The sequence below is a fragment of the Hypomesus transpacificus genome, chromosome 17, assembly GCF_021917145.1.
Source record: "Hypomesus transpacificus isolate Combined female chromosome 17, fHypTra1, whole genome shotgun sequence".
NCBI lineage: Eukaryota > Metazoa > Chordata > Actinopteri > Osmeriformes > Osmeridae > Hypomesus > Hypomesus transpacificus.
This window is the reverse complement of record NC_061076.1, coordinates 14630526-14656415: the sequence shown is the minus strand read 5'-3', so window position 1 is coordinate 14656415 and position 25890 is coordinate 14630526. Positions and strand designations below refer to the sequence as shown.

The window sequence follows — 25890 nt, the reverse complement described above, 5'->3', positions numbered from 1 at the left end:
AACCTGTTCGGAGATCTTAAGGAACAGTGTGAAATACCCCAAAAACCCAGTCAATCGCCCCTTTAAGAAGAAAATAATCGTTGCTGCTACTGTCGTCTTGGCTGCAGCCTGTGGACACCCCTGCAGCCAAACAGAATTGAGTATTCACCCAGACCATGGTATAAACTGCAGTAAAACACACTTCATAAATGTTGTCAGAGGCTGGAACTCTTACCAGTTTTTATGAGTGTTGCTGATATGGGCTCTGTTGTTTCTCTTTGTTCTCCACCACAATCTTCTGAAGTTACTTTGAAGCTCAGTTCAGTTTGACTCTCATGCATTTTCTTTTCCCCTGAAGTGTCACTTTGAGAATCTTCAAACTGACATATAAGTGGTTTTCCTCCGTTTGCTTTCACAATCTTGTCTATATTTGACAAAAGGTCATAGCGACTGTTGGTGATTTCCAAGTACCTCTGTCCACATTCTTTAGTCAGTTGCTGTACCTGAGGATTATCATCCATACAGGTTCCCATGTCTCGTCCAGCATTTACCACCACCATAGAGTAGTTATGGGCCATTTCACTTAAATCATTCAAAATGTTTCTGATTTTGTTTTTTTCCTCTTCATTGAACTCTTCAGGTGTCACCACCAGGAGGAGCACATGAGGTCCAGGTGCAGACAGAGTTACACACTGCTGCAGTTCCTCTGACAGTTTATCATTAGAGATATCTGGGTGTAACAGGTCTGGAGTGTTGACCACAGTGAAGCATCTTCCCTCCACCAATCCCCTGTCTCTCTCAGTCTGGTTTAGAACAGAGCTGAGGTCAAACGCCTCTCTGTTCAGGAGGAGGTTTCCCACAATGCTCTTCTCTCTGTCATTCCTCCCCAGAAGAACAATCCTCACTGTAGAGCAAACATCACAATACATTTTAGTTAATTATGAGTGAATGAAGTGTGCATCTCAGAGACACTGCCATGTGCATAACACACTGTTCTAAAACAATCAAGCGAGGGGGGATACATGTACTTTATTGTATCCTATTAGTATGTAGGCTACTTTACTCTAAATATATCAGTAAAATATTGATGACTTAACAATTAACTTACTCTCAGGGGGGACATCCTTGCTTTTACGCCTCCGCCTCCTATTTTCTGAGATAGAAAAATTCAAAAGAATAGACCAGTGTAAATAAAAAGTATTTATCCTTATATATTATCATATAGCCTAACTAAGCTTTGCATAGAAACTTTGGACGTATCCAATCAAATGTAATGGATGGGTTCTTTATCGGAGTAAGGTAGTGGTTCTCAATGTGTTTAAAGGTCCAATGTTTCTAAAGTATTTTGCTTGCCCACATTTTTTATTTAATTTTATTTAGAGAAATGTTACAGATATCCATACTAAGTTCTAAAATAATCACTTAGGTAGTCTTTTGAGTTGTGTATCGTTTTCTTGATTATCCAAATAAAAGGTATAATCCAAAATCCCAAATTACCTGACTTTACCCTACATTCTGAAAACACTGTATATGATTAAGTAAAATCTTAAAACAATGTTCTGTCTTGAATATAAGTTTAGGACATATACAGAAAAAAACGAAGGCCTAATCAGAAAATGTATGTTGAAACACGAGACACTTGACCCTGTGGCATCAATAGGTTATATGTGCTTAATTGGGAATGATTGTAATACAGAATACACCAGAAAGCACACTAGCACACATCAATAAAAAAAACTGCAAAAAAGGGAAGAGGACACCAGGCATTCTTTAGCAGGTGTAAGTACACACCATTATACCACATTTATAACAAATTGAGTTGTATGTTTCATCTGGTAAGGTATACTTTACAGTTTTAACAAATGCTACCATGATTCTCTTTAGTATCTCTTAAAAGGTCCCAGAAAACATTGAGACAATATCTATTCTTTTAGTTTAGCAAACAATAGTCAGGCAATGTTTTACACTAACACATTTTGTTATGTGTAATGTTTCTCATTTAAAGTTAATCCCTGAGCCCTATCCCCTCTTCCGAAGATGTGAGTGAATTCAACAGATGGATGTAGAACCTGAGAGTATAGGTTAAATGAGAGAACCATGTATGATAGTTAATTCAGTTTAGAGGAGGTATGATTGACGGATGAGGGCATTTCAGTTGTCATTAACAGTTACTCTGTACATTCTGTCTAACTACATTAGAGCCTAATCAACTTTACAAATATTTTGAGAACTGGTAGAGGACACCATGTCTGTTTTATTGTTGTGATGAATTCAAGTGTGTAGAAGTGAGTGGATAGAACATAGTCTATTACATGATGTGATCATAATATTGTAACTTTTAGGGGAAAGACACCATTCTAACACATTCTACAGTAGCACAGTTTAAACTGGATCAACCTAATTACACTTATGGAGCCCTCCTCTATACACTTATGGAGCCCTCCTCTATACACTTATGGAGCCCTCCTCTATACACTTATGGAGCCCTCCTCTATACACCTATGGAGCCCTCCTCTACACAATTATGGAGCCCTCCTCTATACACTTATGGAGCCCTCCTCTATACACTTATGGAGCCCTCCTCTATACACTTATGGAGCCCTCCTCTATACACTTATGGAGCCCTCCTCTATACACTTATGGAGCCCTCCTCTATACACTTATGGAACCCTCTTCTATACACTGTAATTAAGGAATGTAAGGAATGATAGAAGCAGAGAAAAAATACTCTTTCTACGCCATCTTTATGCTTTTCTATTGTTTCAACAAAACAATCTTCAAGTATAGACTATTTCAATGCTCTGAAGCGATTTGACATTTTAACACTGGATTTCTGTCAGCAGCCATCAGTGTATTGGATTTGTGCTAGAATAAATGAAACCATGAGTTAGTGGGGTACTATACATTTAATACCATGATAGAAATGTGTAACCAATACATCTGTGCTTCAAAATTAAGTTTTGAGCAAGTTCTTCTTTTTAAAGAAAGCTCTTTCTGAAACAAATCATGTTTAGAATCTGAAATTTACAATATGTATATGTACTATTAGGGCTTTTGTTCATAAAAGCAATTTTCTGCCAAAGCAAATTCCTTGTCTGTTCAAACTTTCATGGCGAATAAATCCCTTTCTGATTCTGATTCGGGTATGTTTAAATATTTCAAAACGTGGTTTTCTTTACAGGCTCTGAGCAAACTCAAAAGCAATATCCAATAATCACCATGTTCAGTACTATCACACTAGTACTTTTTGTAACAATACATACTGTATACAGTAACAGTATTAGTGACTATGATAAGATTGTGGAAAAGTCATTGTCTAGGTTTTGGATTATGCTACAATGTAAATAATCTCACCTGGACTTTCGTCCCCTTTGGAAGTCTCCAGAGGTTTTGTGTTTTGTCTGTGTTTCTGAAATAGTGCCTAATGACTTACTTGACATGACTGTTTGTAGAAAGTCTCTTTTAGATCCTACAGATCTTCCCTAAACCAGTAGAGCAGGTCCTATGGTGCCACACACTAAGGAATGTAACCTGCCAACCGCACGGTTTGGTGCAGCCAGCAGCATACCTTTATTTGGAAAACTGAACACAACTCATACTATTTTGACTTGATGCGATGGTACAATTTTTCACACACCAGTTTATTACTGCTTTTCTGGATAATAATAATGATAATACATTATATTTATATAGCGCTTTTCTAGGTACTCAAAGACGCTTGGATGAAATTGTACTTGCCAAAGAGTCTGACTAGCCAGAAATGTTGATTTAAGCAGATTCTGTTTCAAAAGGTAGCCGTACATTATATTGTTGTAAAATAGGATTCAATAAATCTGCTAGTGAAATGGATTTGGAACCAATGACCCTTCACTGTGAGATAAACTACATCCAACCCATGTGCACTGTCGGTGTCATGGGCCAAGTCAGACTGCAGGACAAGTTTGCAAGAAACAAGTTTGAAACTGATTTGATGCGGTAGGCTATCACAGGAATGCACCCTCTGCTGGTAATCAACCCTATTATGTACTGACATAGCCTATATGTGATACAACATATTTATCTTGTTATAATGTGAAACTTTTCACATAACAAACTAACTTATCTTGTAATGACATGAACAGTTTTAATTGATTTGATAATAACCTAGGCCTATTGCTACATGGATGTGTTTTCACTTACAGTCTTAATCTTTTTACATATGTATCTTATTTTATAAATGTGTGTATTTATTCAGTGCCAGTAAGGAGGATTGCCTCAATTTTGGCCATTCTTGGTCTGCTCCCATACGACGTGTGTGTCCTTATAAAGCAGAAGAGTGACGGGAAATACTCTCTGCGTTCCCAGGACTGCGTCATACTATCTGGACCTTGTGCCCGTACGGAAATTGGAATGAGGGCTTTTCTGTACTCTGCACCCTCGGCATGGAATGTGTTGCAAAATGTTTTGAAACTACAGAAATTAATCTCGCTTAATGCTTTTTAATTAAAAATGAAAGAGCTAGAGACAGATTCCTTAAAATGTAAATGTTTTTAATGTACCTGGCTACGACACTAACTCCTATATCTTGTCTCCTTTTGTATTTTTGTAACTATATTTGTATGTATGCTGCTGGCCATCTTGGCCAGGTCTCCCTTGAAAAAGAGATTCTTAATCTCAATGGGTCTCTCTTGGTTAAATAAAGGTTATAATAATAATTTTAAAAAGGCACTAGAATCGGGTCATGAACATCCCAATGATCATCTCTAGCCTGGCTCATGCCCTGCAGTGAGCCAAGTTATAATGTTGCTGCGGGCTGGGACCAGGATCAGGGTAAGGTGTCAGCCAATAAGGCTGGCTGGGGTACCCTCTGTCACCAAGCAGGTAACCATCAAACTCTCCCATTATAATACGAGTATACAGATTGTATTGTGTATGCTCTACACACAGAGCAGATAACGTGGTTATCACTACTCTGTCCAACTCGTCTAACTTCATATTTATCACGTTGTTGTGGCTTAAGGAATGAAACTGGCAGAGAAAAACACTTCCTCCAGTAAATGTTTCCTCACCATCTTTATGCTTTTTCATCGTTTCAACAAATCGATGATCAAGCATGGACAGTTTCCAAGCTCGCAAGCAATTATGTGTGTTAACCCTTTAGATTTAACCATCAGTATACTGCAAACGTACCAGCATGTTATGTGAAAGTATGGGCACAGTACAGTACATTGAATACCATGATAGAAAGGTTAAATCAATAACTCTTTACTGGTTTATGAATTAGTTATTGCTTATTTAAAAAAAAGCTCAGATTGAAAACAATATTTTTTACTATCTTTAATAGACAATATCTATGTAACATTAGGGTTTTTGTTCATATAAGCTTCTAGTGGAAATAGTTCACCTGTCGATACTCTATTTGTTGTCACTGTGTCAACTGTTATAACCTAGCTATGAGTGTGTACATTAAAATATTTCAAAATGTGTTTTTTACAGACTATTAGCACATAGCTGAAACTCAAAAGCAATATCCAATAATCACAATGTTCAGTACTATCACTCCAGTAATTTTCGTAACAATGCATACTTTATACAGTAACAGTATTAGTGACTATGTTAAGATTGTGGAAAAGTCATTATCCATGTTTTGGAAATAAATGTAAATAATCTCACCTGGACTTATTGCTCCTTTGGAAGTATCCATGGGTTTTTAGCTTTGTCTGTGCTATCTGTTGTCCTGTTGTTTGTCTGTGAAATACTGTCTTATGATTTACTTGATCTGGCAGGTTGTATAAAGTCTCTTGTAGATTCTACAGATCCTCCCTAAACCAGTAGAGCAGGTCCTAAGGTGCCACACACTAAGGAATGTAACCTGCCAACTGCAGGGTTTGGTGCAGCCAGCATTTAGAACCAATGATCCTTCACTGTGAGATAAACTACATCTAACCCATGTGCACTGTCGGTGTCATGGGCCAAGTCAGACTGCAGGACAAGTTTGCAAGGAACAAGTTTAAAACTGATTTGATACGGTAGGCTATCACATGAATGCACCCTCTGCTGGTAATCAACTGACTGTACTGACATAGCCAATAGACAATGTAACACATTTTCACTGAAGGCTGTTTATGGCAGCATTACACTCTGTAAGGTGGAGACCTAAGAATTGACTGACTGTAGTGTAAGGCTGGGTGTCATTCTGCCCCCACCACTCATATGCTAAAATCTGGAACTGCTGGACGGAGAGTCTACTTGATGGCTCTCACATCTCATTGTGTAATTTACTGTTGCATTGCTAGTCATAAGTTGATAAGTAAGGGTCAATATGTAGTGTGATTGTTTGTTCTTTGGTATAAAGAGAATTGTGAAGCATTGTTCTGTGGATTCTTCATCTCCTGAGACCTTCTCCTCAGCTCTGGCTTGTCCTAATCGAGAGTTAACCTTAATTGTGTAACATGTTTGCCTAGTAATTGATTTCATTCAATTGCAATGTTATTATGTTTATTTAATTTAACATTACTTTTGACTGTTCTTGCTCTGATTTAACCCATATAGTCTGTAATTATATTGGTATATGTCACATGGCCTTTCAGGGGTGACTTTGACCCTACAAAGGCACTGGAATCTGACCATGAACATCCCAATGATCATCTGTAGCCTGGCTCATGCCCTGCAGTGAGCCAAGTTATAATGTTGCTGTGGGCCGGGCTCAGGATCAGGGTAAGGGATCAGCCAATAAGGCTGACTGGAGCACTGAAGTGTTTTGTCCATCTCTTCATTAACGGAGTGACTAAATTCAGTTGAGTTCTGGACTTTTATAAGTATTGTCAATCTGCAGATTGGGAAAGAAAACTATAAATCTGACAATTTCTGACAATAAATGACAACACATCACCAAGCTTATGTCTCAATCATGTCTCTCTCAGCTCTGAAGGCCAGAGGACCATCTTTTATTGGTCACAAGAATGTAAACATAAATAGTGACAGTTAGGCAGTAATGGTGTTACAACAATCAAAGAGAAAGAAATTCACAGCTCCCCGTTATTGACCACTCTCAGGGCAGAGAGGGATTGTAGGTGGAGCTCTCCTTGTAGCCATCACAAGGGATGTTTATCCAGTACATTCTCCTGACACCAAACATCTATTCAACCTGACACGTACACACAATCTACTCTTGTTAGTAGCAAACTCACATGAGAATCTACTAACTAGTATCCAATGACTAGTTATATTGATTAAGAAAAGTGCTATTGATTGGTGAATAACGTAAATACACAGGAAATCCCAATGACCTCCACAGTACCCTCTGTCCCCAAGCAGGTAACCATCTAAATCTCTCACGATAATACGAGGATACAGTTTGCATTTTCAATTGCAATAGGAGGAAACTAAATATTAATTAGGATATAGATACAGAAATTCACCATGAGCAAATCTAGCGCTCAGTGTACACTCACAATATATTTGCGAATCATTCACAGAACCAGGACACTTCCACTTTGCTGATGATGTGGGCTGGATCACATATGATCACAGTGCAGAACAGTAATTAGCTGCAGTTGCTGTATTGTGAGGTATCTTTCATTTGGAAAGCTAATGCTAGTATTTAGGTGCTACATTTACTGGTCAGGGCCTCTTGCTAGAGACAGGCAGGAGCCAGTGAGTGATAAGCACTGATGAGTTCAGGTATGACCTTTCAATAAGGTAGGGAGGCAAAGTAGGGGAAGGTAGGTAGGGGAGGTAGGGAGTCAGGTGGCTGAGCGGTTAGGGAATCGGGCTAGTAATCTGAAGGTCGCCAGTTCGATTCCCGGCCACACCAAATGACATTGTGTCCTTGGGCAAGGCACTTCACCCTACTTGCCTCGGGGGAATGTCCCTGTACTTAATGTAAGTTGCTCTGGTCTGCTAAATTTAAATGTAAGAACGCTAATATTCTGACTACATGCTGTGCCCAGTAAGGAAAATGTATATGGAAACTATATTTGACCCACTATACTCAGTTCTATATAAGGCATTCTGTAACTCATGGCCTCACTCATGTGACCACTTTGCCTGGACTGGTTTAAATGATCCAAGCTCACTCTAATAAACCAAGTCAACCCTTTTAAATGTTGTCCATCTTTACAGCCATCGTGACATCATCCCAACACTTCCTATTCACATAATCTCCTTAATTTAATGATGGAGCTGTTTTAGGAATTTAAGTGCCATCTATGCATCCAATCACACCTGGAAATCCTAAAATATATCAAATTAACTGATTAGTGCATCAAGTCTCAAATTAATACAAAATAAATAAATGAGTGCTTAGACTGGCAACTGCAATACTATGTAATTCTTTTTGTGTCTTGTGGTTAGGGTTAGGGTCAGTGACTTAGAAACAGCACAAAACTAGGGAGTCAGGTAGCTGAGCGGGTAGAGCATCGGGCTAGTAATCCGAAGGTTGCCAGTTCGATTCCCGGCCGGTGCAACTGATGTTGTGTCCTTGGGCAAGGCACTTCACCCTACTTGCCTCGGGGAGAATGTCCCTGTACTTACTGAAAGTCGCTCTGGATAAGAGCGTCTGCTAAATGACTAAATGTAAATGTAAACTATTCAGAAAACATTTCAGTGCAAGTTAGAACAAGAGTCACATTTCTAACAGCACGGCAGACCCGGCCCAAGCCCGGCCTTGGAAATATGCTCAGCGTCATTAATGTTATTTGGAAAAGTCCTGTTGACAAAAAACAAGTGCATCACAAATAATTTGTTCCAAACTGAGAGCATGTCCATGATGAGTCATATGAACAATATGAGGGCAGAGAATAGAGTTCAAATGAATGATTGATTTGTGCAGACAAAACACTAATGGATAATTATCAGTAAATTATCAAACATTTAAGCGGGGTCTGATCAACTCATGTCCTGCTTCTGCAGCCACTTCCTCCTCTTCTCCTCCAGCTCCTTCTGGATCCAATAGATCTTCTCAGATATCAGGTAGTAGTACTCATCCTGGAACAGAGAGAGGACACATGCGTTAGGGAGCATCTTCAACTCTAATGTTATCACTGTACCTGTCTGTTTATCCAACGCCAATCTGCTGTTGGCAGACTGAGTGTGCCTGTGTGTGTGTCTGTACAGGTGTTCTTACCCTGCATGTGATGCATCGAACATGTGATTGAATGTGTGTGTGTGCGTATAGGTATTCTTACTGTGCTGCAGGCCAACTCGTACAAGTGATTGAATGTGCGTGTGGTGTTTGTGTGTGTGTGCGTGTAGGTGCTCCTACCCTGTCCTACCCAGCTGATGGCTGACTCGTATCTCCCCCTCCAAAAACTGTGTTTCTACTGTTGTTTTGTTATAAAAACGTGCTATAACCCGCATCGAAATATAAGCCTCACCACAAGAAAAATGTAAAATCTGGGTATAAACCGCGGCTTTATTTCCGAAGAATACGGTAACTGTGCATGCGTATGTGAGCGTCCACTCACTTGGAGGCAGTCCGGGAGCCATCGGCGGCTGGCCCATGCCAGGGGGCCCCTGAGGCAGGCCTGTGGGCGGCATGCCAGGCTGGTTGGGCATCATGCCCTGCTTCTGCAGCCGCGTCCTCCTCTTCTCCTCCAGCTCCTTCTGGATCTTATAGATCTTCTTGGCTAACAGGTGGTAGTACTCCGCCTGGGACAGAGAGAGGAGACATGCATTAGGGAGTATGTATGAGCCAAGACTCATTTATGTGATTGAGTGTGCCTGTGTGTGTGCATGCCTGTGTGTGTGTGTGTGTGTGTGTGCCTGAGTATGTGGTAATAGTTTTCCTACCCTGCTGTTGGCCGACTCGTACATGTCTCCCTCCACCTTCCTGGCGTAGGCCACCAGGTTCTCTATGCGCCGGTCCTTCAGCGCAGCCGGGTCCGGGGTGGGGAAGATGGCCTGCACACTGCTCACCCAACACACGCACAAACACAGAGAGACACATATAAGCCAAGAGGACGCGGGTGTCCTCCCCTGACCACACCTCCAACACTGCCTGGTCAGGGAGCGAGGCCAGGGGAATTACCTCAGTGGTGCACGGGCAGCGTGTCTTGCCAGTCTGACCATAAGAGTTATCTTGTACACAACGCTTTTATTGTATTTTTCGACATCTTCGATGTATTCTGGCTGTGAGGAAACGCGCCGACAGCTGTGCTGTAGGTCAACACTGCTAAGGATCTGCGCCGTTTGGTTCAAAAGCTCTTCGGGTGCCGTTTGTTGACGTGTTCGCCGTTCGTGTTTGTGCAGACTGCGCGCGGGCGTGTGTTTTTTCATTCAGAAACGGTGCGTGTCTGGTGCAGTGAGGGCGGACTCACAGCTTATGGACGAGGTGGTTGCGCAGGTCCTGGGTGATGTCCTCATGCCAGGACTTCCTCATGCCCGGTGCTGAGGGAGGAGTTGCCGTGGGCATGGAGCCCAGACTGCCCACCCCACTGTCATTCATCAAACTGAAGGGAGGGAGGAGGGAGAGGGAGAGAAAGAGGGAGAGAGGTAGAGAAGGAAAACAGAGGAGGGTAGCGAGGGAGAAAAGTAGAAAAGAGAGAACTTGAGTTATGGTGCGAGCCCAAAGCCAAGATAGATAACAGAGATGATGACTTGCCAATTCAAGGGAAAGGAGGATGTGTGTGTGTGTTACCTCTGTGCGTTCATGCTGTTGTGCTGCATGGCGTCTGGGAGCAGGTTGGACTGTTGGTTGGGCTGCTGCACCCCACCATTCACTCCCATGGGGTTCCCTCCTGGTGGACACAAACACACACAGAGCAGACCCACAGCGGTCACAACACAGCTCCTGCTGGCTTCCACTTCTGTGGAGAACTAGTTATGCAAAACAGCACGCACATTTAAATCATGCTAAAATAAAACTATTCATGACTGAAATGTACTCAAACGAACTACATATGAAATTGGTTTTCAATCACATTTGGTCCTCAAAACAACCCATGGTTGTTTTCTAACAACCCATCACATGGTGGGTGATCCAAAACATATAGGCAAGAGTGACTGTGTCAGACTCTTGATACCTGACAACAACATCCCACTCTAAAGCAAAGCTGTGACAAGCTCTCCTAATTCAAAACAATATTGAGTTACTACTGTGTGGTGATCAGTGACTCGGAGCCTGTTGTGGAGACTATGTTCTTTGGTCAGTAATGCTTAGAAGCCACTGTGGTGCATCTGATGAAAATGCCGGAGATGATGTACAGATTCAAAGTGGTTTTTTATTGTAAAGTTGAGAGAAATGGTGTTGTTTATATTTGCCTTTATGGGTTCTGCGTGTGTGTGTGTGCCTGTGTGTATATGTGGTTCTGTAAAGAAACAGCATACAACGGATGATTAGCATAAAACAATAACAGGCATTTCAACATATATTGCTAGTGAATACCTCACATCGAGCCATATTATTACAAAATTCTTGTAACAACGTTAATGCAGTGACACTACTGTCTATACTGTCTGTTGTTCCACGTAGGAATATCAGCCGCTAAACAGCGCAAGTAAACATGTCGTTTGCTTGCTAAAAACGATTACATAGCCTTGCTACAGTAACCACCACTTCGGCATCAGAAAACACATTTAACTTCTACAATACCGTATCTCACAAACACAGACTCATAATGACATAACTAGACATAACAAGAAGCATCAGAAATACTTACATGTATATGAACGCACACAATACAACATTATTTTATTCTCCTCAAGAAACTAACGTCCGCACCAGAAACAAGGCAGTCCACTACTCCCGCCACTGGGTGTCGTCAGCGCGAGCATCCCCAAAACCTGCACTCCGATTGGCTGTGCCCGTAGAGCCATAAGGGGTGCATGCACTAACGGCATGACCCAACAGCAGCGAAAGGGCTGTTCACGTGTACAGTCTGAGGGGGCAAAACCATCAGTCCTTCGCAACAGAGCCCTTTACAACAGCCAGCACAATTGCGCTGAGCGTGCGAGTGTCGAGGCTCTCCCTTCTGCCAACTCACCCATGGTGTTGAGGGACCTCATGCTGGGCTGGCCAGGCAGGCCCTGGTTGGCCATGTTGCCCTGGGGGGGCTGCTGAGGCATCTGGTTGCCCTGGTAGGTGAGGCCCAGGGCTGCGTAGGCCCGCTCGATGGAACTGGGGTCGATCTGGCTGGGGGGGTTCAAGTTGGGGGTGCTGGGCTGGCCCCCAGGTACGGTTCCGAGGGAGCCCGGAAGTAGGCAGACCGGACAGTCGTGTCGCGTGCAGTTATTCCAATGGGAGATGATCTCTCTGGACGAGGCACAGTGCGCCACTGACAAGGGAAAGAGACAGAAAGAGGAGTTTGAGTATAAAGACAAAGCGTCCGTGAGGAGAGCTGATAGTGGCAATAGGAAGATCCACCCAACAGTAGGACTCAGGGAAGACACAACACCACCTCCAGAAAAGAGGGAGCCATAGCCCTCTGTTTCAAACGTAAATCAGCAGCTGCCTTAGTGACCACAGGTCTTGATGACTGACCTGACCTCACTCAACCAGTGTTAGGACAAACGAGGAAGAGTGGCCCGACTCACCCTGGCAGGACTTGCCGGCCTGGCAGTGGGTCATGTGGTTGAGGACGTTCTTCATGGTGCGACAGTGGGGCAGGTTGCACTGGCGCACCTCCCCGTTGGCCTGCTCCCGCCGCTGGCACTTGTGGGCGTGGAGGAGCAGCACCAGGTGCTGCTGGATCAGCTTGCGCTACTCCGGGTCGGCCGTGGGGGGCGCCGCCCCCGGGCCCGTTCCCACGGCGCCGAGGCCAGCCTGGGCCCCGGCCGCGCCCGCTGCTCCGCCGACGGCCACGCCTCCGATGCCTGGGGGCTGCTGGGAGGCCTGGAGATGGACGGGGAGAAGTGGAGAGGAGAAGGGGGTTAACGTGATTGGACTAGGGGACTAGTTTTCACTGAATGGATGGATGGATGGATGAATGAATGATAAAGCTCGGTTTGTCTGGCAGGACAAGTGGACTACTACGGAAGTTAGAATTTAAGATTAGCACCAGAGTGATATCTATCAGTCTATCTGGCATTGACTTCATATAACTCTGCATTCAACAATATGAAGCTGAACCCAACGCTAGTTTCCTCAAGGATCACAATGACTCTTATTTGGACTGTTGCTCTTGTTGGTTAGTGGTAGCTGATTTAAACTGTTGTATTCTATTTTAGTTAATCCTATTTTTATTGCTTTCCTACAGGTACACCTGCACTTAGCGATTAATGTTGTGTAATTTTAACTTGTTTAACTACATGCTCTTATGGTTTCTTCCCTTTAGCACTATTTTTTGGTTGTTCACAATATGTACTTCTTGTTTTTGACTACCCGCAATGCTGTGGGGCTATCTTGTTGTTGTTATCAGTGACCTATGCACTTTGTAAAGTTCTCTCTTGGAAGTCGCTTTGGATAAAAGCGTCTGCTAAATGAATAAATGTAAATGTAAACAATAAGTTTAGTTGGGTCAATCAATCAGGGTTTCTGAACTGATGCCTGAACTGAACTGATGCCTGAGCGAATAGTGTTTTACTGAATGTGCATCGTGACTGTCTCCTGACTAAGTAAGTGACTTTAACTTGTAGTATTGTGTTGTGTTTTTGCTAAATCTTGTGTCTGGGTAAAGCTGAGAGACAGCAGCTATCCAGGCCGTTAAGTAGCTAGCTAGAGATCTAGTTTCAGGGTACTTGCCGCTGCGTTTTACTGAATGTGCATCGTGACTGTCTCCTGACTACGTAAGTGACCGACGAGGCGGATCACCTCTTCAAATAAGTACATACATGTTCATATTTAGATAATATTCAAACTTATTCATAGCTAGCATGTGTTTCCTTAGCAGACTTCATCCCAGCGTTTGCATCCCATGCCTCTCTTCATGCCGTTGCACTGATAGAGACATGGATCCGCCCAGAGAACACTGCAACTCCAGCTGTTCTCTCAGTCAACCACTCCTTCACTCACTCACCCCGCTCAACCCGGGCAGGGTGGTGGGACAGGGTTGCTTCTATCCCCACATATAAAATACACATCCACACCACTCTCTGTGGCTGCCAAATCATTTGAACATCATTATGTGATGCTAACTGATCCTATCAAAGCATGCTTAATTGTTCTTTATCGCCCACCAGGACCCCTAGCCGACTTTGTGGAGGAGCTAGACATGCTCCTCAACGTCCTCCCGGATGATGGAACCCCCTGATAGTCCTTGGGGACTTCAAGGTCCACCTCCAAGGAACGCAGGCCGTCGACTTTTTGTCTCTCCTGACCTCCTTCGACCTGACGCTGCTGAGCACACCGACGACCCACAAGGCAGGCAAACAGCTAGACCTCGTCCTGACACGTAACTGTATCACTGACTTAACCTCTGTAACCCCCCTGCACACTTCTGATCACTACTTTATCCAATTCTCTGTCTCTCTCCCTCCAACCCCTCCTACCTCCCCTCCCCTTGTAACTTTCCGCCGCAACCTCCGCTCCCTATCTCTCTCCCATTTCTCCTCTATTGTAACATCCTCCCTCCCTCCCATTGACGAGTTCTCGTCCCACCCCACTAACACTGCCACCGACTCCTTGTTAATCACTTTGACTTCGATCTTCTCCCTCCTGCCCGTGGCTTACGGATGTTATTCGTGAAGAATGGTCCACCCTTTGGGCAGCTGAGAGGAGATGGCGCAGGTCCAAAGACGGTCTGGACCTTGATAAGTATCACTCCCTCCTTAAATCTTTCTCTTCTCACATAACTGGTGCTAAAACCCTCTACTTTCTGAACAAAATTAACTCTGCTTCAAACCCCCACAAGCTTTTTTCTACCTTCTCCACCTTCTCACACTGCTGGTTCCGCTTGTCTCCAGCGTTCTTTAGCGGAAGGCAGACCGGACAGTCGTGTCGCGTGCAGTTCTTCCAATGGGAGATGATCTGTCTGGACGAGGCACAGTGCACCACTGACAAGGGAAAGAGACAGAAAGAGAGAGAGAGAGGAGTTTGATTATAAAGACAAAGCGTCCGTGAGGAGAGCTGATAGTGGCAATAGGAAGATCCACCCAACAGTAGGACTCAGGGAAGACACAACACAACCAGAAACGGAGCGAGAGCCATTGCCCTCTGTTTCAAACGTAATCAGCAGCTTCCTTAGTGACCACAGGTCTTGATGACTGACCTGACCTCACTCAACCAGTGTTAGGACAAACAGGACTGTCAAGAGTGGCCCGACTCACCCTGGCAGGACTTGCCGGCCTGGCAGTGGGTCATGTGGTTGAGGACGTTCTTCATGGTGCGACAGTGGGGCAGGTTCCACTGGCGCACCTCCCCGTTGGCCTGCTCCCGCCGGTGGCACTTGTGGGCGTGGAGGAGCAGCACCAGCTGCTGCTGGATCAGCTTGCGCTTCTCCGGGTCGGCCGTGGGGGGCGCCGCCCCCGGGCCCGTTCCCACGGCGCCGAGGCCAGCCTGGGCCCCGGCCGCGCCCGCTGCTCCGCCTACGGCCAAGCCTCCGATGCCTAGGGTCTGCTGGGAAGCCTGGAGATGGACGGGGAGAAGTGGAGAGGAGAAGGGGGTTAACGTGATTGGACTAGGGGACTAGTTTTCACTGAATGGATGGATGGATGGATGAATGAATGATGAAGCTCGGTTTGTCTGGCAGGACAAGTGGACTACTACGGAAGTTAGAATTTAAGATTAGCACCAGAGTGATATCTATCAGTCTATCTGGCATTGACTTCATATAACTCTGCATTCAACAATAAGTTTAGTTGGGTCAATCAATCAGGGTTTCTGAACTGATGCCTGAACTGAACTGATGCCTGAGCGAATAGTGTTTTACTGAATGTGCATCGTGACTGTCTCCTGACTAAGTAAGTGACTTTAACTTGTAGTATTGTGTTGTGTTTTTGCTAAATCTTGTGTCTGGGTAAAGCTGAGAGACAGCAGCTATCCAGGCCGTTAAGTAGCTAGCTAGAGATCTAGTTTCAGGTTACTTGCCGCTGCGTTTTACTGAATGTGCATCGTGACTGTCTCCTGACTACGTAAGTGACCGACGAGGCGGATCACCTCTTCAAATAAGTACATACATGTTCATATTTAGATAATATTCAAACTTATTCATAGCTAGCATGTGTTTCCTTAGCAGACTTCATCCCAGCGTTTGCATCCCTCTCTTCATGCCGTTGCGCTGATAGAGACGTGGATCCGCACAGAGAACACTGCAACTCCAGCTGCTCTCTCAGTCAACCACTCCTTCACTCACTCACCCCGCTCAACCGGGCGGGGTGGTGGGACAGGTTTGCTTCTTTCCCCACATATTAAATACACATCCACACCACTCTCTGTGGCTGCCAAATCATTTGAACATCATTATGTGATGCTATCTGATCCTATCAAAGCATGCTTAATTGTTCTTTATCGCCCACCAGGACCCCTAGCCGACTTTGTGGAGGAGCTAGACATGCTCCTCAACGTCCTCCCGGATGATGGAACCCCCCTGATAGTCCTTGGGGACTTCAAGGTCCACCTCCAAGGAACGCAGGCCGTCGACTTTTTGTCTCTCCTGACCTCCTTCGACCTGACGCTGCTGAGCACACCGACGACCCACAAGGCAGGCAAACAGCTAGATCTCGTCCTGACACGTAACTGTATCACTGACTTAACCTCTGTAACCCCCCTGCACACTTCTGATCACTACTTTATCCAATTCTCTGTCTCTCTCCCTCCAACCCCTCCTACCTCCCCTCCCCTTGTAACTTTCCGCCGCAACCTCCGCTCCCTATCTCTCTCCCATTTCTCCTCTATTGTAACATCCTCCCTCCCTCCCATTGACGAGTTCTCGTCCCACCCCACTAACACTGCCACCGACTCCTTGTTAATCACTTTGACTTCAATCTTCTCCCTCCTGCCCGTGGCTTACGGATGTTATTCGTAAAGAACAGTCCACCCTTTGGGCAGCTGAGAGGAGATGGCGCAGGTCCAAAGACGGTCTGGACCTTGATAAGTATCACTCCCTCCTTAAATCTTTCTCTTCTCACATAACTGGTGCTAAAACCCTCTACTTTCTGAACAAAATTAACTCTGCTTCAAACCCCCACAAGCTTTTTTCTACCTTCTCCACCCTTCTTAACCCACTTCCCCCACCCCCTCCCTCCACCCTGACAGCAGACGACTTCTCCTCCTTCTTTGAGAAAAAAGTCACCGACATTAGCAGTCGGTTCCCTAAACCCACCTTTCCTACCCTCTCACCCTCCATGACTGACCCAACTAAATGTCTAAACTCTTTCTCTCCCTTGTCCGAGGCAGAGATCTCTGACCTCATTCTCTCTCATCGCCCCACCTCCTGTCCCCTTGATCCTATCCCCTCCCCTCTCTTTCAAACCATCTCCCCCTCTATCATAACTTTTCTTCTCCATGTCCTAAACTCCTCTCTTACCTCCGGCACCTTTCCCTCTGCCTTCAAACAGGTCAGAGTTACCACTCTACTCAAAAAACCCTCCCTTAACCCTACCATCCTCCAGAACTACAGACCGGTATCACTGCTACCCTTCTTTTAAAAAACAATTGAACGTGCTGTAACCAACTGTCTTACTTTCTCTGTCAGAACAACCTGCTTGACCCCAACCAATCGGGCTTCAAGACTGGCCAATCCACAGAGACTGCCCTTCTTTCAGTCACCACTGCCCTCCAGTCTGCCAGAGCGGCTTCCAGGTCATCCGTCATCATTCTGCTGGACCTTTCTGCAGCATTTGACACGAGTAACCACCAGATCTTGATCTCCAGACTTTTTGAGATGGGCATCACTGGCACTGCACTCCAGTGGATCTCATCCTACCTGTCGGGAAGATCCTACCAGGTCTCCTGGGGAGGCAAACTGTCAGGCCCTCGCCAGCTCTCCACTGGTGTCCCACAGGGCTCCGTCCTTGGACCCCTCCTCTTCTCTCTCTACACCACCTCACTTGGACCAATCATCACCTCCCATGGCTTCTCCTACCACTGCAATGCTGACGACATGCAGCTGTACCTGTCGTTCCCACCGACTGATCCGGGGATCTCAGCTAGGATTGAGGCCTGCCTCACAGACATCTCCGCCTGGATGACCGAGCACCACCTCCAGCTGAACCTCGCCAAAACAGAACTTCTCATCATCCCGGCTAAACCCTCCATCTCCCATGATCCGTTAATCACCCTGGGATCTGCAACGGTGACCCATGCATCCTCTGCCAGGAACCTTGGGGTTACCATGGATGACAAGCTCTCCCTCACGGCCCACATTGCCGCAGTCTCCCGGTCTTGTAGATTCACCCTCTACAACATCCGGAAGATCAGGAGATACCTGTCTGAGCACTCCACCCAGCTGCTAGTTCAAGCACTGGTCTTCTCCAAGTTGGACTACTGCAACTCGCTGCTCGCTGGTCTCCCAGCATGTGCAACCCGCCCTTTTCAGAGGATTCATAACGCAGCGGCCCGCCTGGTCTACAATCTACCCAGACACTCCCATGTTACCCCGCTCCTCATCTCTCTCCACTGGCTACCCATCAACGCCCGTATCAGATTCAAGACCCTGGTACTGACCTTCCAAGCAGTGAACGGGACTGCACCCAACTAAATCAAGTCTCTCCTGCAACCTTACACCCCCACCCGTCACCTACGGTCTTCTTCAGACAACCGCCTGGTGGTCCCACCGCTCAAGACTGCCCGGTCCCAACACAAGCTCTTCTCCTGCCTGGCCCCCCAATGGTGGAACCAGCTCCCCACCTCCATCAGGGACACTGACTGTCTCCCCACCTTCAAGAAAAGGCTCAAGACGCACTTGTTCCGGGAGTACAACGGCACTTAGGAATGCTTGGCTGGACCTGATGTTAGTTTCCTCCAGGATCACAATGACTCTTATTGAGTGACTTGTTGCTCTTGTAGGTTAGTTTTAACGAAGTTAAGTCTTGTAATCGCTGTGAAATATTTTACTGTTGATTGTTCTTCTACAGGTACAGTCCTGCACCTTTTGTGGTTCATGTTGTTTTAATTTGTAACTTGTATAACTGCATGCTCTTATGGGTCTTCCCTTTTGGCACTTGTTTAGTTTTTTCACAATGTATGCTTCATGTTTTGGCTGCTTGCAATGTTTGGGACTACCTCGTTGTTATGATCAGTGACCTATGCTCTTTTGTAAAGCTCTCTCTTGGAAGTCGCTTTGGATAAAAGCGTCTGCTAAATGCATAAATGTAAGTGTAACTGGAAGTGACAGTTTTTTGAAGTTTTAAAAACTGTATATGTGCCTCTTCTCTTCAAACATGTCAGTCATACTGCTGCTACAACTGCCTCCACTCTAATGTGAACGCTTTCCAATAGATGTTGAAACAGTGATGCATGATCAGCTTACATTCAGCATCAGTGAGGTCTGGCTCGCAGGTGGCATTAGAATCTAAAGATTCATGGTGAGGTTATTCCACACCAAACTCCCTAAACTTCTTCTGTGTGGAGCACCCCGGTAGCTCACTGGGTAGGGCACGTACCATGTGGGCTGAGGCCCACACCCAGCTGCCCAGGTTTGGTTCCGGCTCAGGATATTACTGCATGTCTTCCCTTCACTCTCCCCTATATTTTTCCAGTCTCTGTCCAATAAAGCCATAAAAGGCTAAAATATATCTTTAAAAAACTAGACTTCTTCATGATGATGGTTTACATGAAGGACAAAATAAACTGCACAGGTGTTGTAAAAACAATGATAATAATGACAATACATGTTTATACAGTTTAAGATGTGCAGTAGGTAAAACCATTACCTCTTTGATGTCCTCCATCTTCATGGTTCTATCCAGCTGGTCTGTGTGTGTCTGGTCTCCCCTGACCTCTGCCAGGAGGTGTCTCTGCAGTGCTGGGACCGTGTAGTGCTGTCTGACGTGACCCTCACAGTAGGAGGCGCTACAGGTCAAGCAGGACTTGATGGCTCTGTGCTTAGGCCCAGCGCAGATATCACAGGGTACATCCCCAGCCCCTGCGTAGGTCTGGGCAGGGAGGGCAGGGCTGTAACCTGCCCGCTGGAAAGCCTGGAGCACCCTGGTCAAGGCTGTGTTAATGGAGAGCTCAGGCAGGGTGCTGAATCTCTTACTGCACTCAGGGCACACATTGTATCCCTCTAGGCTGGGCTGGGCCCAGTAGGTACTGATGCACTGTCTGCAGTAACTGTGTCCACAGGGGATGGAGACCGGCTCCCTCAGAGCCTCAGAACACACGGAACATCGGAACTGGTCCTCAGTCAGCACACTGGCACTTAAATCAGGAGGAGAAAGAAAATGGTGTGTTGACAGATTATACAGTAAGGAAGCGTTGTCAGATTTGACCCAAGAATAAAAAGCTGTAATTCAGTCATATTTTGACCTATCAAGGTGATTGTGGTAGGAAGATGGTTAGATGACATGCTCGTGATGACATTATCAAAGTTTCGTCTCCATACGGTAAACCGTCGCAGAGACAAGGCCTCACATCCGCTTTGGCGTGCCCTTTGTCAAAAGAGCTGTGCGCGTTACTCGTGAACGGTTTGACTTATCGATAAAATTCTAGATGATCTGTTACGATTTTCATGAAAATCGGAGCAACGGCCTAGGAGGAATTTGAAAAAATTGGCATTTCTTAAAATACAAACGACGGAAAAACCTACGGGACAATGACGCCATAAAGTTCAGTCGAATCGTCTGCGTCCAAGGAATCCAATGATACCTCAATTAAGAAAAACGGGCTCATGGTTCAAAAGTTATGGGCGTAAACACACCTCCAACTTTGACGCCTTGGTGGCGCTACAGTGCTTCAGTGATCAAAATGAAACTTGGTGACGATAATCAGGAGATCGTTCCAAATCAGTGTGTCAAATTTCAAAACTTCGCACCAATCGCTATGCATAATAATAATAATAATAATAATAATAAAACTAACAAAAACAATAGTTGCCCCTAATAAGAATACGTAGAAACCTTTAAGGTGGCTTCGCCACCAATGATAAGGTTTGGATTTGGATTTCTTGGGAATTGTATCACAGAGATCCACTCATAATGTGGAATCCTTTCTAAATAAGTCATAATCTGTCTAAATGTTCTCACCTCAGATCAGGAAGAGTTCCTCCTCTAAACACTAAGGGTGGATCCATAGACATCTCACTCTTTACAGACAGACAGCTGGGAACAGGAGACTCCATTCTCTCTTGTTTTACTCTAAGAAATTGCAAGATATTACATCCATTACATCTTGTATTTGAAATGCATAATGCCTTTGATACACATAAGAAAGAAATCTCGGGAATCATATCATACAGTCCACTCATGATGAACCCTATCCTGACTATTGATACTAGGGTTTTAATATCCTCACCTCAGATCAGGAAGAGTTCCTCCTGTAAACACTAAGGGTGGAGCCATAGACATCTCACTCTTCACAGACAGACAGCTGGGAACAGGAGACTCCATTCTCTCTTGCTTCACTCTAAGAAATAACAAGATATTACATCCATTACATCTTGCATTTCAAATGCATACTGCCTTTGACAAACATAATAAATAAATCTTGTTTCACTCTAAGAAAACGCAAGATATTACATCCATTACATCTTGCATTTGAAATGCATACTGCCTTTGACAAACATAATAAAGAAATCTTGTTTTTGCTAACCGAGGTCAATTGATTACACTGATTCACATCTTTCTCAATATATTCACCTCAGATCAGCAAGATTTCCTCCTCTGAACACTAAGGGTGGATCCATAGACATCTCACTCTTCACAGACAGACAGCTGGGAACAGGAGACTCCATTCTCTCTTGCTTCACTCTAAGAAATAACAAGACATTGCATCCATTTCATCTTGCATTTGAAATGCATTGTGCCTTTGACGCACATAATTAAGAAATCTTTGGAATCATATCATACTGGTCCACTCATGTTGAAACCTAGCCTGACTATTGATACAGGGTTTTAATATCCTCACCTCAGATCAGGAAGAGTTCCTCCTCTGAACACTAAGGGTGGAGCCATAGACATCTCACTCTTCACAGACAGACAGCTGGGAGCAGGAGACTCCATTCTCCTCTTTAGGACCCTGGGAAATAAAGTAGTTAATGTACTGTTACACCATGTGAGATTCTATGGGCACGACCATGATTCCAGCTAGACGAGCCAGTGGCCAATGACCAGGGCATTGCATGGTGTGCATACAGCACAGCTCTGTCCTTGTGGAACACAACCAACTGGTTGCGGTCTGCAGTTCCCGAACCTCAGTCCGTGTGAGCTGTTTAAAGGCAGGACAGGATAGTGAATGTTGTTTACAAGCACTTTTATCATATTTGCTGTTGCTTAACATCCTGATAACAAACAATACATTTAATGGGTTGATGGTAAAAATGAAATCAATCCGATATCTATGGGCATAGCAGGACTGTAATAAACACGGCAAATCATTAAGGTCGGACCATCACAAATGATTGGACTGCATTCAGACTGAATATGATGATTGGACGGGATACTTCACCTCAGATCAGGAAGAGTTCCTCCTCTGAACACTAAGGGTGGATCCATAGACATCTCACTCTTCACAGACAGACAGCTGGGAACAGGAGACTCCATTCTCTCTTGTTTCACTCTAAGAAATAACAAGACATTACATCCATTTCATCTTGCATTTGAAATGCATTGTGCCTTTGACGCACATAATTAAGAAATCTTTGGAATCATATCATACTGGTCCACTCATGGTGAAACCTAGCCTGATTATTGATACAGGGTTTTAATATCCTCACCTCAGATCAGGAAGAGTTCCTCCTCTAAACACTAAGGGTGGAGCCATAGACATCTCACTCTTCACAGACAGACAGCTGGGAACAGGAGACTCCATTCTCTCTTGTTTCACTCTAAGAAATAACAAGATATTACATCCATTACATCTTGCATTTGAAATGCATACTGCCTTTGACAAACATAATAAAGAAATCTTGTTTCACTCTAAGAAAATGCAAGATATTACATCCATTACATCTTGTATTTGAAATGCATAATGCCTTTGATACACATAACAAAGAAATCTCGGGAATCATATCATACAGTCCACTCATGGTGAACCCTATCCTGACTATTGATACTAGGGTTTTAAAATCCTCACCTCAGATCAGGAAGAGGTCCTCCTGTGAACTGTAAGGGTGTATCCATATACATCTCACTCTTCACAGTCCGACAGACAGACACCTGGAAGCAGGGGACTCGCTTGTTTCATTGAAGATATAAAAACACATTATATCTATTATACATGTTGTGTTTGAAATGCATCGCGCCTTTGACACAAATTTTATAGATTTCTTATTTTGATATGTAATTGATTATGGTATAATTTATTTGCTGAGAAAGTCCTCAAACATCCAAACGTCACTTCAATGAGAGATATGGGTTAAACCAATACAGTTGGAGCTGGATCACAGAAGCATTTATGTAACTCGTACACAGTGCCAGTGATGCAGTCAGTGATTAAGATGTCAGTGAAACACACAAATGCTGGTTACTTCAACTAGACAAATGTATTGTTTTAAACACTCGGGATGCGCGCGCAATGTGGCTGCAGAAAACCGGGAAATTATAGCATTTAAAACGGCAAAATGACCACAAGGATCATACATATAGTATTTTTGTATGATAGTATATTTTTTGTGCCAAAATTTGTGTCAGGAATGCAAGCTCTATTTCCAAACTGAATGAGCTCAGACAAAGAGGGCACACACACTTGATGAGAACCCTTTTACACAGCGTCCCCTACGTGGCTGTAATGAGCTCTGTGACAATCAACCCCTTTGACATACAACCCCGATCTCCCCGAGTTCAATGCCCCCACCCCGCAAAAGTGGAGGATTACCTACTGTCTCACGTTGTCATTTTTTGTTGAGAGAATAGAAGAGAAGAACGTCGGTTACATAACTTCTCAACACAAAATCCTCAAAACTCGCCATTTATTTTAATCGGGAATGATTATTATGATCAAAACAGTAGCCTAGCTAGTTTATAAACGTGCCAGTTTACAAAATAATTCTCAGATTTCAAATTGTGAGCCTATTGTTTAGATTGCTCACCGAGTGGTTTTGTAAGCTTCGCCATTTTCTGTTCAGCAAGTATCAACGAGGTGAAAGTGAAAGTAAATTTATTGAAGAAAGTGTTGAAATGCGTGGCTCATGGCCAATGCGTGATCACTTGAGAACCCTGTATCATAAATACAAACAACACAAAGGCACAGCGACACTAGGCATTCTTTTAGCAGGTATTAGTTGCCTACACACCATTTATATCACGTATTACATGCATTAATAACTGAATATGTCCGGTTCATCTAATAGGAATAAGGAAAACTTTACAGTTTTAACAACGCTACCAAGAATCTCTTTAGTAGCCTAATCTCTTCAAAAGTCACATTTGTGACAACATTTAGGCAATATCTATTCTCTCAGTTATTCAAACAACAGTCAGGCAATGTTTTACAGTAAAACATTTGGAATTGAAGGATTAACCTATCAATTAACCTATACACTATCATTTCAATTTAATCCCTGAGCCCACCCCCTTTACGAAGAAGTGAATGAATTCAACACGTGGATGTCAAACCCTGAGAGTCGGCTAGAGAACAGTGTGTGGTAGTCAATTCAGTTTAGAGTATGAATGATTAAGGAATTAGGGATTTAGTTGTCATTAACAGCTATTTTGTACATTTTGTCTGACAAATGTTACACATATTTTGAGAACCGGTATAGGTGTGTACACATCTGACCAGGATTCCCTTACATTATTTTAGTCTGCTGGAGATTATTTTTTCTTGAAAAGCTCTTTTCTAATATCTCATCTAATTTCCTTGCCTACTATTAGGATACAAAACTTCATATAGGCCAGTAGACCACACAGCTGGGGCGTCTTAAAAAGTCCACTTGTAACAGCAGCAGGTTAGACCCATCAGTGCTTCCAACTCTCATATACAATACAACAGGGTACTGCTTGGGTTCGTTCATCCATGATTTTATTTATTTGTTTGTGAAAAACCACAATGACAAAACACATTACTCCCTCTAGTACCCATACCATAACTATGTAGGCTAGAGAGAACACAGGAGATAATACAAGGCCCTTCTCAGCTGGGATTCCACTACCTTCATCACTTCACAAATCAAACTGCTCAATCTTTGAACTGTATATACAAGATATGGTTTATTTCAACACTGCCGCTCACATTTTTGGCAACTCAGTTTTCAAATATTCTCCATTCCATAAACTTTGTTGAAGATTCTAAGTTGCCATTATACACAGGTGCCCTCTGCTGGTTATTCCACTACATTCTATGGTGATCAATTGGAATGCAGAATGTAGTGGAATGACCAGCAGAGGGCGCCCGTGTATAATGACAACTTAGAATCAATTCTAAGGGTGTAACATCATGTCATCAAACATCAAAGCTCAAAAATAAAACACTCAAACATATGTACAGATATAATATTCCTCAAATATTCTTATCCAAACAGAATAATTAGACCATTCTAGGGGTGTAACATCATGTCATCAAACATCAAAGCAAGCATAAATCATTTAAAAGAAAACAACAGTACCATTAGATCATAAGAGAAGGTCCAGCTAAAGAAGGATCCTTTTGAGTTGCTAGTTTCAGTCACTTCGAAATCTTTCAGTCAGAAAGTGTCCCGCCATCCCAGGTGGGACCTCCATGTATTTGGCAACACTTCAGTAAGAGGCAGACTTGGCAGGAGGGTGGAGGATACATGACCAATAAAAACAAAATGGAGGTTTCTCTATGAACCACAGTAAATGATACTGAACATGGCACTCATGTGGATGTGTGCATGTGTATGCGTGTACGTCAAAGCAAGTCATAAGTTGTGTTTAAGCATAACTTGAGGGGACATGAGTGTACGTGTGTGTTCAGGTTTTTAGATCCATATTGGCAGA

The 25890-nt window shown here is 43.9% G+C and overlaps 4 protein-coding genes across 14 annotated transcripts in view; 1 reads left to right on the top strand and 3 right to left on the bottom strand.

Annotated features, from left to right (window-relative positions):
* The window catches only part of LOC124479235, a 42040-nt gene extending 35644 nt beyond the window's left edge, over nt 1-6396 (bottom strand). The window contains exons 1-3 of one of the 2 annotated variants that reach the window (XM_047037873.1): nt 5632-6396; nt 1088-1132; nt 215-883 (exon numbers count right to left, since the gene is read on the bottom strand). In XM_047037873.1, coding sequence (XP_046893829.1) covers nt 215-883; nt 1088-1132; nt 5632-5662 — 745 coding nt within the window. In that variant the 5' untranslated portion in view covers nt 5663-6396. The remainder of the gene's footprint in view (nt 1-214; nt 884-1087; nt 1133-5631) is intronic. The other variant, XM_047037872.1, reaches the window with a different exon arrangement.
* LOC124479268 (zinc finger protein 658B-like) overlaps nt 1-25890 on the bottom strand; it is a 375953-nt gene that overhangs the window by 146233 nt on the left and 203830 nt on the right. The gene's annotated exons all lie outside the window — the stretch shown is intronic.
* The window catches only part of LOC124479398 (zinc finger protein 208-like), a gene marked incomplete at its 5' end in the record, with an annotated part of 127598 nt that overhangs the window by 81313 nt on the left and 20395 nt on the right, over nt 1-25890 (top strand). The window lies entirely within an intron of this gene.
* On the bottom strand, nt 8547-24070 carry LOC124479250 (histone acetyltransferase p300-like). Of its 10 annotated transcripts, none has more exons than XM_047037904.1 (16): nt 24021-24070; nt 23066-23148; nt 22707-22817; nt 22439-22549; nt 21899-22009; nt 21631-21741; nt 21287-21397; nt 21019-21129; nt 19708-20194; nt 15163-15460; nt 11943-12233; nt 10598-10697; nt 10278-10409; nt 9751-9877; nt 9426-9609; nt 8547-8946 (listed from the first exon to the last, which is right to left on the bottom strand). In XM_047037904.1, exons 2-16 carry the CDS (start codon nt 23116-23118, stop codon nt 8942-8944), a joined length of 2343 nt encoding a protein of 780 aa, XP_046893860.1. In that variant the 5' UTR covers nt 23119-23148; nt 24021-24070; the 3' UTR covers nt 8547-8941. The 10 variants fall into 10 exon arrangements, with proteins under 10 accessions (XP_046893860.1, XP_046893864.1, XP_046893863.1 ...); XM_047037908.1 differs by having other exon boundaries at nt 9751-9868; XM_047037907.1 differs by having other exon boundaries at nt 23807-24055.